The 13,840-nt window shown below is 42.2% G+C and overlaps 2 protein-coding genes across 5 annotated transcripts in view; one reads left to right on the top strand and one right to left on the bottom strand.

Annotated features, from left to right (window-relative positions):
* The first annotated feature begins 6 nt into the window (after positions 1 to 6).
* SRSF7 (serine and arginine rich splicing factor 7) lies at positions 7 to 6,214 on the top strand. 2 transcript variants are annotated; one of them, XM_026845128.1, is made up of 7 exons: positions 7 to 167; positions 1,118 to 1,192; positions 1,316 to 1,417; positions 1,872 to 1,925; positions 4,080 to 4,124; positions 4,753 to 4,788; positions 5,640 to 6,214. In XM_026845128.1, the coding sequence occupies exons 1-7, from the start codon at positions 34 to 36 to the stop codon at positions 5,662 to 5,664; spliced, it is 471 nt and encodes a 156-aa protein (XP_026700929.1). In that variant the 5' UTR covers positions 7 to 33; the 3' UTR covers positions 5,665 to 6,214. The 2 variants fall into 2 exon arrangements, with proteins under 2 accessions (XP_026700929.1, XP_026700930.1); XM_026845129.1 differs by lacking the exon at positions 4,080 to 4,124 and having other exon boundaries at positions 5,640 to 5,944.
* Positions 6,215 to 7,077: 863 nt separating this feature from the next.
* The window catches only part of DHX57 (DExH-box helicase 57), a 21,644-nt gene continuing 14,881 nt past the window's right edge, over positions 7,078 to 13,840 (bottom strand). Inside the window, exons 17-25 of one of the 3 annotated variants that reach the window (XM_026845122.1) lie at positions 13,487 to 13,763; positions 12,243 to 12,338; positions 12,060 to 12,143; positions 11,742 to 11,879; positions 10,879 to 10,953; positions 10,313 to 10,447; positions 9,089 to 9,289; positions 8,837 to 8,970; positions 7,078 to 7,586 (exon numbers count right to left, since the gene is read on the bottom strand). In XM_026845122.1, the coding sequence (XP_026700923.1) occupies positions 7,577 to 7,586; positions 8,837 to 8,970; positions 9,089 to 9,289; positions 10,313 to 10,447; positions 10,879 to 10,953; positions 11,742 to 11,879; positions 12,060 to 12,143; positions 12,243 to 12,338; positions 13,487 to 13,763 (1,150 nt within the window). In that variant the 3' untranslated portion in view covers positions 7,078 to 7,576. Of the gene's footprint in view, positions 7,587 to 8,762; positions 8,971 to 9,088; positions 9,290 to 10,312; positions 10,448 to 10,878; positions 10,954 to 11,741; positions 11,880 to 12,059; positions 12,144 to 12,242; positions 12,339 to 13,486; positions 13,764 to 13,840 lie in introns of those variants that run through there. The other 2 variants (XM_026845120.1, XM_026845121.1) reach the window with 2 other exon arrangements.

The following is a 13,840-nucleotide window of genomic DNA, read 5'->3' as shown; positions in this document are numbered from 1 at the left end:
GGCTCCAGGGTTAGAGTGGAAGTGTCGACAGGGATGCCTCGTCGTTCCCGTTATGACAGGCCTCCTGCACGGCGCCCCTTTGACCCCAATGACAGATGCTATGAGTGTGGCGAGAAAGGCCACTATGCTTATGATTGTCACCGCTATAGTCGCCGAAGGAGGAGCAGGTATGTGTGAAGCCAGGATGGCTGGGTTGCTTCGCCAGTTCACTTTTGTGTAGCTCTTGTTAGCAAAGAACAGAATGTTACGCCAGCTTTAACTCTTAATGTTGTAAGTCAGCAGGTGTATATCACAATTTTTTTTTTTGCTAATACATATCAAATGTTAATATCTTAATAATCAACCTGGTCAAAACCTTTCAGGTTTCTTCGTTTGAGTCAGTCGCCTTGATTCAGAATGTCACGAGCCTTAAGATTTCATGCTGAGGCGCCTTGCAAATCCGACACTTAAGATCCTCCTAGACCTTGAGGTGATCAGCATAAGAGGCCAGATCCCCTCGAGCCATCTACACGTAGCTTCACCTTATTCTTTAAGGGCAGAAAATTTGAGACGGTGATCGCCGTAACAGTAAATTTGGCTTTCAATTGGGGCCCCCCTCCGGTTTAGAAAGAGGAACACCAGATTGACCACATTCCCACCTAGAAAAATCTTCTTGCGTCAATCAAGCCTCACCTTGGCTCATTGGGCTGTCAGTTTGATCGTCGTTAGATTGAAGAGAACACCTAGATGCAGCGATCGGCTATAGATACTTCTAGATCGTCTAGATCTGCTAGACCTTGGGCCAAAGAGGGTCGACCTGCAAACTTGCAAGGTTTATTTTAAATACGCATTACAGTGTTTTCTATTCTAATGTAATTCTGCAATGTAATTCAGCTTTTAACATTTTTCTAGGTAGTAAAATGCTCAAGACAAGTAGGCCCAGAGATTTTTTTCCAACTGACAGATGCTAGTGGTGTGTTTTTGTTGGTTTGGTTTGTGTTTTTCTTTGGTGTTTTTGTTTCTTTGGTTTGGTTTTTTTTTTTAGTTGTCTGAAATCAGTTTTGACTTCAGCAGGGTCTCACATGCAGCAAGTGCTGCAGCTGTTTCCTGATACCTGTTTTCTCTAACCTAAAACCAGGTCCCGGTCTAGATCCCGCTCAAGGTCCCGAGGAAGAAGGTATTCTCGGTCACGCAGTCGGAGTCGTGGTAGGAGGTAGGTTTCTGGCTGTTATATTTTCATTCTTTTTCTTACTCCTCCCTCTGCTCCACCCTTTTCTGTAGTCCTCATGAAAAGTACCTTGCAATAATTCTGGTTGTTTATTTCTCTGTTTTGTAGATCAAGGTCAGCTTCCTACCGCAGGTCCAGGTCAATCTCTCCTCGTAGGTATAGATCATTTTCACCCCGCAGATCTCGGTCTGCTTCTTTAAGGAGGTCAAGGTATGTCTTTTCTATTAAGCCCACAACATTGCTGAAGGAAACATAACTGTTGGGGTTAATGTTAAGTTAATGTTTTGCAGTCCATGTTTTTGCAGGAACCTTCATGGTGTTACATCCCTGAGGGCTAATCTGAATGCTTTCTTTGAAGTTAAAAACTTAAGCATGTCATGGTGGAACTGTTGTTCCTGAACTCTTACTATACTGTACCAAAGTTAAAGATTTGACTTATGGTTAAGGCTTTGTACTTCATCTTCAAGGATACAGGGAGTAATTATGTTTAGTCAGCTAGGCCAGTGGGATTTCTTCTATGGGCGGTAGTACTGGCCAAGTGTACTACAGTTTTCTAATAATAAAAGTTCCATGAAAGCAATAGTTAAAACAGTTCTGAGGTCAGTGTCATAAAAAATATTAGCTGTGTGAACCATGTAGTAGTAGTGTCACTGCTTTTATCTAGATCTAGGTCCAGATCACGCTCAAGGTCCCGGTCTGTTGCTTGGCCTCGAAGCAGGTAAGATACTTGTTTTAATTCAAACGAATAGTAGGTTTGGAATTTTGTTTTGTTTTCTTTTTTCTTCCTCAAGGAGTTTGGCTGGAAGGGATTAGAAGGTTGTGCAGTGTAGTAATATTTGCACTTAAGGTTAATAATTTATGCCTTTCCACAGACTAAAATAGTGGTCCATTTCTTTTAATAAACATGAATTTGTTCTGGTATGTGGCTGCTGTATGTAGTCTACGTGTATGCAGCCATAAACATATATATGATTTAAGGTCTGCTGAGAGAGGTTTTGAAAACTAGTTAATACCTATGCACATAGAGAAGGTTTGACCTTTGTCTTATAGAAAGTACTGTTTATGTTGGTGTGATTTTTTTGTAAATCCCAAATGTTGGGTGTGGGGGGGAGGTGATGAGAAGGTTGCCACTGTTGGCTGAACTCTTGATCACAGCTCTTCAGCTTTGTCAGTTCCAGTTCTGAGAGTCAGATAAATTGTTGTGTTAATAACATGGTGTAGGATGCTTGACTTCAGAGGTACAGAGGGCTGAATGAGCAGGACCATGAGTCTTAATGCCACAGGTAGTGTTTTGAAGAACTTGTCTGACATGTAGTCCTTTTTTGTGGATGTGGGTGTTTTCGATGATAAAATGGAAGTTGAAAATGGGTGTAGAATAAATGTTCCTGCATTATTTTCTTGTAGCCTTTGTGGTAAGTCTTAGTTGGAAGAAGGGTGAAAGAGTAGGATAAAAAGGTGATGGACATAAGAACTAATGAATTGTGAAAAGCTGTCTTGTGTTTTGCATTAGAATGGGGGAAATGTTTTTTTAAGGGTCTGCCTGCTGCTTTACAACTTGCATATTGAGCCTTTAAGGGGGTGATGATGATTACTAGAGCTGTCCTGACTACTCATCCAGGTCTGTAATGCAGATGACTAGCCAGGCTCAAACTGCATACTGATACTGTGGTAGTCTGGATACTGCTGATGTTGCTCACAGTCTTCTGGTTCATGGACAGTCGTGTTCCAGCATGAAGGACTTGATACTCGTATCAAAATTTCTGAGGAATGCTGACTTTGCGTTGGGCTGCAGTTGCAGTAGTGAGAAGTGGTAGTTTGGAACTGAAGTTATGGAAGCATTGTAAGATGATGCTCTTGGTGTGCTGCCTTACCGTATTTCTTAAAAGTAAGTCATGCTAATGGTACCAAATAAAAGTTCTGGGTAGTTGTGAGCAACTCCATCCTGTGTAACTGTGATATGGCAAGGAAATTACTGGTTATAGTGTTAGGAACTGTGACAGAGGATGGTTGAGCATAGTGACCAGGAAGGTTTCAAAGCAGTGGCATGTAGCTCTTATGCCAACAGCATCCCTGTAGTATTCTGTAAGTTAGTAGGCCAGGTAAAGGTGAATTTGATTACCCTTTTAAAAACAGTTCTGAGCAGAAATAGTTTCTTTCTTTTTTTGCCAAGTCGTCTTAAACAACTGACTACCTTGAACACCGGCCTTTCTGATGTTCAGTAATAAACACGTGCCTGAATTCTGACACTCTAGGAGAACAAATATTTTTTAAGTAACAGCAAATAGCTGAGTTGGTAATGTGATAAATGTGGGAGGAAAGTCTCACTGATTTTTTTAAATCACAAGGTTTTTAAGATGAACTGGGAATAGTTTACACATCAGTAGCCAGGTATTGAGAAAACTGGAGTGCTGTTTTCATGGGATAATAGCTATAGTGGCAGCAGGAATTTCATCTGAAGAATGCATCAGCTTTTCACCACAAGTGCTTACCTGTGGCTGATTTCAGGCTCTTAATGTGATATTCAGAGATGACACTCAAAACTATTCTTCCCTTCACAGAAGGGCTACTTGCAGGTGGGGAGAAAGTCTGTGAGCCTGGTACCAGGGTCTTTTGTTCTGTGAAAGTGGTAGTTGAAGCTTTGCTGGGGGGCTTTCTTTGCTTCTATTCTTGTCTTCTGGTAACCAGGGTCTTGGGAGCAAGAGCTAAAGGATTTTCCTGAAATGTCATGAGAAAAGCCTGTAGCACCACAGTCTTCTGCTCTGGGTTGTGATGCTATGTAGTTATATGAATTTGCTGGTGCTGGTTTAGCTAACTTCATTGTATGTGCATACCACTGGCTGCTTTTCTGAGCTTTATTTTTCTCCTGTCGTAGGTCTGGGTCCCATGGTAGATCTAAGTCTGGCTTACCTGCTAAAAGGTGAGCGTGTAAATAGAAGTAGTACTCGGTAATTTCTTTTTTTGGTCACGATTCAAAATCTCTGCTTGGACCAGTATTTCAGTTGCATGTGGAAGAGGTGTGGGTTTTGGGTGTTGTTTTTTTTAATAGCTGATTTAAAAATATTTTTCATACATGGATTTTTTTTTTATCGCTGCTTTTTGTGGATCAGTAGGCAATTCTTCCAGAAGAATTGTGGATACAGGTTTTTGTTTAACCCGTGATTGTGACAAAGAGTATATTTGACAGAATTTGGGGTGTATCTTTCCCAACCGTTGTTCTTAATTGTAGTTCTCAGTCTTCCTGACTCTCGTCTACTTGATTGACAGCTCCTGCTTTGCAGGATTACTGTCATCATTTTATAGCTGCTTTGAAGCTGTGTGGTGCTCTTTCTCCTGAGAGCTCTAACTTTTCAGCAGTTTTCTTTCTCAACTGCATGATTAAAGTAATTTTGAATACTTGCTATCAGCAGCATTGTGTGGTGTCTAACAACAAACTGTTCTTACTGATTTTAAGTGGTCAAAAATGGTTATGGAGTGTGTACACACACATGAGTTTTTACCATTGTTGTTGTTTTGATTTGTCTGGATTTTTTTTCTTTTTTTAACAGTCACTCAAAGTCCAGATCACCGTCTCCAAAGAGAAGGTAAAAATGTCTTAAAACGAGTGTGCTGTACTGTTACATAGAACTAGTGCTGGGAGTGGTTGCTAAAGAAGTTAACTTGTGCAAGGATAAAAGCTTTTAAGGTTTTTTTTTTTGCTTGTCTAAATTTGTGAACTATGAAGAGATGAATTGTTATGGGTACTTCCTACTATGAAAAGATGAAGTTTTATGAGCACTTCCTACAGCTGAACCTCAGAACTTTGTGATAATAACTCTGAGGCCACCTTCTTTAGTGGAATTCTAAAGGACAACAGAAAATGTGGGCAAATGAGAATCAACTGTCTGAAGTTCCTGAGGAGTTCAGAATCTGGGGAAGAAGTGAGTAATGTAAGGTATGGAGCAAACCATGTAATACGTGGTAGGATTAAATTCCTGCTGGTGGCTCCTCACAACTGGCTGTCAGTTGCACAGCTACCATGTTTTGCTATGCACTGTGAAGTAAGCAGCAAATTTTCCAATGTAACTGGAGAAGTATGAGCTGCAATTTACAGGGTCTGAGACTGTGCCTTGTGGCTAGCCCTATGCTGACCATGTAGGTTGTGGCCCAGTACAAATTCCTTTTCACAGCTAGAGTGCAGACTCTGTTACAGCTTATCTCTTGTTGTTTTTCCTGTCCTTTTCAAGCTTAAAGCAGTCCTTACTTAGAAAGGTGTACCATAAATAATTGTAAATACAACACTTTTCTCACTTCTGAACTGTAAATGAAAATAGTGTGCAGAGGGGCATTATCGGCAGGGGGGTGCTTCTGAGTAGGGGAAACCTGGGGTAGCATGCAGAGTTTCTGTTGGTTTTTACTGTAACAGTTGCTCTTTATGTTTTTCTTTCCCTTTCAGTCACTCACCATCAGGAAGCCCTTGAAGGAATGCAAGTCCTGGAAGAATGGATTAAAATTTAAGAAGTTTAAGAAGAAAATTTATTTTGTTTACATTATTATAAGGGATTTTGTGGCGTCTTTATAAATGTAAGGGCTTAGTCCTAGAAGGCTGTTTCTATTGACCAACAATTGGCATGAATCTGGATCTTTTAAAAGTCTTATTAGTAGACTAATTCAAAACATTTTGTTGTGTTAATGTTCTGTGATCTGGAAATGTTGGCTTTTTTTATTGTGCATTGAAATAAACTCTGCATTTCTAACTAACTAAGAAATATTTTGTGATAACCCTGCTGTTTCTGTTGATATTTGGGTAGCTAAAGCAGGTCAGGTCCTGCCATGGTGAAAAGCAGGAGGTGTGCTGTTAACAGGCAGTTGTGGTCTAATGTCTACAAAGGACATAGAAAAATGGATGGAAAAACAAGGAATGTGTGTGAATGCTGTTGATTAAAGGACCAATGAACTCACCTGGAGGTATTTGGAATACTTCTAGAATGTTTAAATCCTGAAGTAAATATTTTTAGAAATGCTCTTCTATGGCCTGGTTGTCCAAATAGTATTTCTTTGTGATACTTAGGATAAACTGGCAGTTCTGGTGCAGAAGATAATATATTTAGACACTGGTTTTAGGAAATGAAGGCTTCTCTCAGGGAGCAGAGGTCACAAGCAGACCCTGCAGGTCAGGACTCTTCATACCTCACAGGGAGGCCTCTGGCCATGAATAGTAGTTTGGTGTTTGTCACGTGTATTTAATGTGGCTTCATCCTCTTGTTGGCTGCTGGCTCAGAGGCAGTTGCAGCTGTGCTGGGGAGAGCTTGCAGGGGGTAGTGCAGCACAGCTTGGGCTCCTGTTCTCTCTGCCTCTGCTCTACCCCTGGGGTGCTGGACTGCTTTCCCTGTCTCAGGCTTTTTTTTTTTTTTTTTTTTGAGTATTTTTTTCCTTATGGGTAAGTAGAGCTGTTGCATTGACTGGCACTGGTTTCAGGGGCTAAAGGAATCAAGTAACAAAACTCCTGTGCCCCAGTCCCCAAGGCATGGTTAGTACCTGTGTAGTTCTTGGAAGTTGCCCTGTCCAGGCAACAGATGGGGTACTGCTTACAGGAAGAGCTGGTGCTGCTGCCCTGGCCGCTAGAGGTACACTCACCCTCATCTGTGATGGCATCTATTGAGCTGTGCTTTGTTCCCTTCCCAGATTTGCCCATTTGGCCACTGAGACAAGGCATTATGATCATGTGTCCCAAGTCCTCCCTCTGGTGGGGTGGATGCTGCTAATTATCACTTGTGACATCAGCAGCTGTCCTTGCCCTCACAGTCACTTTGGGATGGCCCAGGTGGAATTTCACATGTACCTGGGGGAAGAGTCGTACAGACCCTGCTTGAGCAGGGTTCATTAGAATGAATCAAAAGGTGCTCACCTTCTTAAGGACTTTAGGTTGAACCATAAGCAAAATGATCCCTGGTCAGCCAAGACTGACTACCTCAGTAAAGTCTTGGCCAAAATGTAGAAGTGAGCTTAAACAAGTTTGGGAGCAGCTTATGACATCGCATGTTGCCTCCAGACATCACTATTACAAGAAGCAGCTAGGCAGTAGTTATTTTTGCGACCAGAAAACACTCTTGCCAGTGTATAGTCTCATGAAAAAACACTTTTTTACTTGGAGGTTTCTATTCCTCCTAGGAGAGTTGCCATTTTCCCATGTCCCAGAGTGTTGACAACCTTAATTTCAATAAACGAGCTCTCTCCAAACAAAGGAAAAAGTCCTAAAACCGGTTGCCAACTTGGTTTTCCAGAGATCAGCGCCATGTTTTGAGACAACAAATACATCAAGACCTTGATGTTACGTGATCTGTTCTCAGGCAGTAGTAAACAGTGAGGTTTTATAGAAAGCTGCTCTCCCCATTACTGCGTGGTCACAAGCAGACCCTGCAGGTCAGGACTCTTCATACCTCACAGGGAGGCCTCTGGCCATGAATAGTAGTTTGGTGTTTGTCACGTGTATTTAATGTGGCTTCATCCTCTTGTTGGCTGCTGGCTCAGAGGCAGTTGCAGCTGTGCTGGGGAGAGCTTGCAGGGGGTAGTGCAGCACAGCTTGGGCTCCTGTTCTCTCTGCCTCTGCTCTACCCCTGGGGTGCTGGACTGCTTTCCCTGTCTCAGGCTTTTTTTTTTTTTTTTTTTTGAGTATTTTTTTCCTTATGGGTAAGTAGAGCTGTTGCATTGACTGGCACTGGTTTCAGGGGCTAAAGGAATCAAGTAACAAAACTCCTGTGCCCCAGTCCCCAAGGCATGGTTAGTACCTGTGTAGTTCTTGGAAGTTGCCCTGTCCAGGCAACAGATGGGGTACTGCTTACAGGAAGAGCTGGTGCTGCTGCCCTGGCCGCTAGAGGTACACTCACCCTCATCTGTGATGGCATCTATTGAGCTGTGCTTTGTTCCCTTCCCAGATTTGCCCATTTGGCCACTGAGACAAGGCATTATGATCATGTGTCCCAAGTCCTCCCTCTGGTGGGGTGGATGCTGCTAATTATCACTTGTGACATCAGCAGCTGTCCTTGCCCTCACAGTCACTTTGGGATGGCCCAGGTGGAATTTCACATGTACCTGGGGGAAGAGTCGTACAGACCCTGCTTGAGCAGGGTTCATTAGAATGAATCAAAAGGTGCTCACCTTCTTAAGGACTTTAGGTTGAACCATAAGCAAAATGATCCCTGGTCAGCCAAGACTGACTACCTCAGTAAAGTCTTGGCCAAAATGTAGAAGTGAGCTTAAACAAGTTTGGGAGCAGCTTATGACATCGCATGTTGCCTCCAGACATCACTATTACAAGAAGCAGCTAGGCAGTAGTTATTTTTGCGACCAGAAAACACTCTTGCCAGTGTATAGTCTCATGAAAAAACACTTTTTTACTTGGAGGTTTCTATTCCTCCTAGGAGAGTTGCCATTTTCCCATGTCCCAGAGTGTTGACAACCTTAATTTCAATAAACGAGCTCTCTCCAAACAAAGGAAAAAGTCCTAAAACCGGTTGCCAACTTGGTTTTCCAGAGATCAGCGCCATGTTTTGAGACAACAAATACATCAAGACCTTGATGTTACGTGATCTGTTCTCAGGCAGTAGTAAACAGTGAGGTTTTATAGAAAGCTGCTCTCCCCATTACTGCGTGGTCACAAGCTTTACAATCATACCAATGATCCGAGATCCGCGGGGGCACATGCATAAATCCATGCTGGGATTCTTGATTTTATCCTGCAGCAGCTGGTCCAGTTCACAGCGCAGCTCTTTCACCAGCTCAGCCACCTAACACGTGGTAAAGCAAACCAAGAGATGAGTGTAAGGCTCATGAAATGCATCTCCTGCATTCTAAATGCATGCACAGCTCTGCAGCACTCCCAGGATCAGCCCTCCTTTTCATTACCTGGTGAGAAGCAGCCACAAACTGTATCCATCCATCATCAAGAGAAATGACAAATTCTCCCTTCTGCAGCTTCATGTGAACCTGTCCACCGCCAAGCAGGACCAGCGGGTACACGGACACCATACTGGAGTCTCGAATGAACACACGGCTGGTCTTGATTTTCTCATGATACACCAGGTAGGGGCTCTCAAAGTGCCTAGTCTGGAACATGTACACAACATCTTTGTTAAAAAGTGCCACATCTCTTCCAACCTGCTCAGGCAAACAGGAACCTGCCTGCCTCCTCCACACACCCTTCCCTGCCTCTGCTACAGGTGCAAAGAACAGCAAATGTGCCTAAAATGCACCTGCATGACTAACAGACTCTCTCTGACTCCTAAGAGCTGCTGGTAACTTTGCCTGTTACTCCCTGCTCTTTCCTGCTTTGCAGTGAACATGTGAGAAATCAGTTGATTCATCAATTCAATTGATGAAGCCCCAAGTTCTCCATTTCATGCTGACGTTTTTGCGTGTGCATTTGTTATGCTCTTTCAGAGCAGGAGTGCTGAACAGTTCAAAGCCATAATAATATATATATATATATATATATGTATGTATGTAAAAGTCACCTTTTCAAAACAATTTATATCCTGGAAAAGCAATGAATCATCAAATATGGAGACAGATTTCACGAGCCAAATATCACCATACATCATGGCAGAGAGAGCAGAGCTCTTATCTAAGTATGAGCTATCAAGCTGGAAAGGAAATTAACTTCAGAGTTTGAGAACCCATGAAGAAACCAACCAGAGTATGTCCCTGAATTATTTACCAATAAATAATATTTCAGCTGAAGAGAGAAAACCTGGTGAGGGGCAGTGGAGAGAAGTCATCCAAGGAGTACGAAGGTGCTACACACATGCATGAAATCTCAGTCAGTACTGAGAAGTAGCCAGGGGACCACTGCAACCACATCTTTGTGTGCAGTTTTGCAGATGAATCTTAAGAAAACCTGAACTGGGGGGTTACTGTATCTGCTAATTCCATGCTAGAGGCTGTCATTTTAACTGTGTGCCTAAAAGGACACTCTTAACTCAGGAACACACAATTACTTACAATTCTAACAGGGGACTGTTTAATCATGAAGATTTTTAAAAAAACATAAGTAGGGACCCTCACTGTAATCTCAGCTACTCATGAAAAGGTGATTTCTTTTATAGAAAAATAGAAGAAACGAATCTTGACCTGGTAATTCACAGATGAAGGATGAATGTGAACATAACCGTCATTTTTGGTAATGAACTTCAACTCTTCTGCTTTTGTTTGCATTTTGACCACTCCTGTACTGGTCTTTTGGTACTTGCCCTCTGGCTTTTTCACCTGTATGGCAAGATAAAAAGTTATAAAATCTGCTGCACCAGAAAACCTTTTTAGCTTATGTTTTTATTTTATCAAAACCAGAAATACTCAAGCGCTAACATGTCAAGCCACTAGAGACAGATAGATATTACACTCCAGGTGCCGTCTAACCCTTACTGCTCATTTGTAACCTCGCCTTCTAAATGGCTGTAATTTAAAGTAACTTAAGAACATTTGCTGCTGGCTTCTTTGTGACACTAAAATCAGCCTGTAGGAACAGCAGCAGTCTCAAGCAATACAAACTGGAGCTCAGTGGCTTGGCTCTGACACTATAAGTAGCAAGCTTTGGCAACCTAAGCCAGGCTCAAGGCTGCCACAATTGGCCCAGACTGAAAGCAGGTCCTGTGGATATGCTAGACAGCAGAAGAGAAAATGAAAAGGCATTCTTTTACCTGGACGACATTGGGATACAGTGCAGCACACAACATAGCTGAGATCAGCTTGATGTTCTCTGCGTTTGAATTTGCCTGTGAAATTAATGCATGGCATTAGGTATTCTGCAGGTAAGTCTATAAAGGTAAGCCCTGATTCTGGAATGACAGAATTCCTGAAACTGGTTTACTTTTACAGCTGCCCTACTGTGCTTCATAAGGAAAGGACCAGTTACTTCTCCTAAGGTCTCAAGCTAGACCTGGGCTGTGCTTCCCCCACTATCAATGGAGAAAATGGCCACCAACTACCTCGATGCAGTTAGTGTCAAATGTAATTATTCCCTAATGTCTGTCTACAAAGAGAGAAAGCAGACACAATTTGTCCCAATGCACAGTGATACTCTACAACTACCAAATCCTCATCACGTCATCATGTAGCCCTAGGAGATCTGTGGCTCCAGAGGTACTGCTTTCTGAAGACTGTCTGCAATGCTGAAATATTTCACTGCCTGCTCTGTAATGCTGTTCCCTAAATAAGGTTGACATTGACACTAATCCCAACATGCAGGCCAGGTTATGAGTCAGACCCATGCCTTTCCACATGTCAAATCAGCAGTGTTTTACCATCTCAGAGGACCAGGTTTCATCTCACTTCCACATCTGGGACTGTTCTTCCCCGGCACATAAGGCCTCATGCCATTGAGGCTTATACCAGCATGTACAATGTGAGGGGAGGAAGAACAGAGCAGGTAAGAGGTGACTTGCCAGTGTGAGATGACAAAGCCAGGCTGTGGCAAGAAGCCGCCCAGTCTATAGCCCACCTGGCACTCATGTCAAACAAGAACTGTAGCATCATTTTGGAGCAGTGAAATGCTGTGAATTACCTCTTCTCCTGTGGCATCAAACACACCATCGCTTCCTTGGGACAACTTCTTCTCAATGTCCCTGGCTCTTAATCCCTCTTTCACAAACCCAATGTCAGAAAGCAGTTCTGTGAATTGCCGTTTCAGACTGGCAATTTCCTACAAACAGACAAAGGGTGTTTTTATAAAATCTTGGGGTTTTGTCCTGTGTATGGAACTACGCTGCTTTTTTTTCCTTCTCTCTCCAGAGGAGAGTCTTCACCAGTTGCTTATTTTCATCACTAAGACTCTGCCAGTATCTCAACCAGTCCCCACACAAGGCCACAAAAACTGACTTACCTGAAGTACTCTTCCTGACAAAAAGTTCTCCCTGCAGTAGTTGTAGCTTGCCAGAGAGCCCTCTTTGACACTTAAAAGCCATCCCTAATTGAAAGGATGTGAGGAAACCCTTAATAAAATATTTCAGCTTGAATTTCAATGACATTACAAACCTCTTAGAGAAGCTACTGAATTTTAGCTCACCTTATATGCCTGGAGAAGAGCCAGGTAGTCACTGTTTCCTACTGCAAACTCCAACTTCTTTTTGTTTGCTTCTTCCCTTTTATCCCATGGCGACACCTAGACAGGCAGTAACAGATTAAGCGTGTTCTTCCCCTTACAACTTAGACAAGCCATTGCAAGAGCTGCATGGCACAATCTTTGGTATTTTCACAGCAACTCACAGGTCAGAATGCAAATATTCTCCACAGATAATAGAAAATACGATGAGGCATTCAGAAATGCCTAGTTAACAGCAAAGCACCCAAGCCCACTGCTCTATCTAACCACAAGAGATCCAAAGGTGAATTTGTGATCGACAAGCTCACACAAAATATTTAATTTTGGGCAGACCTCTCTGCAGATGCAGAATGCAAAGATCCAGGAAAACACCATCTGACAAATCTTAGCAAGTTAATGGAGCTGAATCTCAAATGAGAATGCCTGTAACGGAGAAGAGCACAGCAAGTCTAAAATCCACTTGGGTCTGCGAGAGAGAGGAGGCGATAGTAACACAGGACATTCAAAAAGCTGAATTGAAGTTATTCTACATCAGCATATAGAAACTTATAGCACTGGAAGTCAAAATGCTGTAGAAAATGCCCAATAAGCATACAGAAAACAATATGTAATTAAATAACTAGAACATTCTATTTTCCACTTCTTTCACAACTGTCCTGAATACAAACTATTTGCACCACTAACAACAGCAATCAGAACTTCAAGAAAGTCTGACTTTTCATGCAAGCTTGTACATTGCAGTAGAAGATTAACAACTGTAAGAGCACTTGTAAGTACAGCAGCTAATTCAAAAAACCAAAGTGGAAGTGAACACACAACCTGAGATCCAATCTGAACCGCATTCACAGCTGAGACTTGTCAAGTTCACTGTTATCACGGTTTTGTAATTACTTCTCTCTGCTCCTTGTATTACCATTTATTTTCAGTTTTTACACCAAACTACTTCAAACTACTTCTTAGTTCAAATTCAAACTAATATCCACTCTGTTTCTACTGTTCACTCATAAATAACATTCTTGTTGCTGCTGCATGGTTTTGGTCTTCTGCTTCTAACTGGATTTTTTTTAATGAGCACTGCATTAACATATAAACAACATAGGCTAAAAAGGACAATTAAAATACTCCGGTGTAGTAAGCTGCAAGTTACAACAAGGTTTTGCTGCTGTATGAAAACATACCACTTTCAGAGCTGGATGCATGATACTTACAAATGGTGACTTAAAGGCCAGACTGGCTGCTATAGTTAGTGCAGGATCCAGGCAGCGGAAGATGGTGCCAAACAGCATTAACTTGCCAATCCTGATGTCAACAGGCAGAGAAGCCAAGTGATATCCCAGAGGGGTGAGCTTTTCATCAGGACTTAATGCTCCCAAGTCTTGTAGTCGCATCTTTGATGCTCGCAAAGATTCAGTTCTAGGAGGCTCAATCAGTCGTGATAAGACAGAGTGAAGGCTCTGTGCAGAAAACATCTCCAGAATCTTAATTCTTAAGGAAGGAAAATTTAAAAAAGAAAGAAAAAAGAAAGAGAGAGGGGAGGGAGGAGAGTATGGGGCTGTCTCTTA

The sequence above is a fragment of the Athene cunicularia genome (assembly GCF_003259725.1).
Source record: "Athene cunicularia isolate RWA chromosome 3 unlocalized genomic scaffold, athCun1 chr3_part1, whole genome shotgun sequence".
NCBI classification, from domain to species: domain Eukaryota; kingdom Metazoa; phylum Chordata; class Aves; order Strigiformes; family Strigidae; genus Athene; species Athene cunicularia.
The sequence above is the reverse complement of the archived record's forward strand: the minus strand, read 5'-3'. Positions and strand labels throughout refer to the sequence as shown.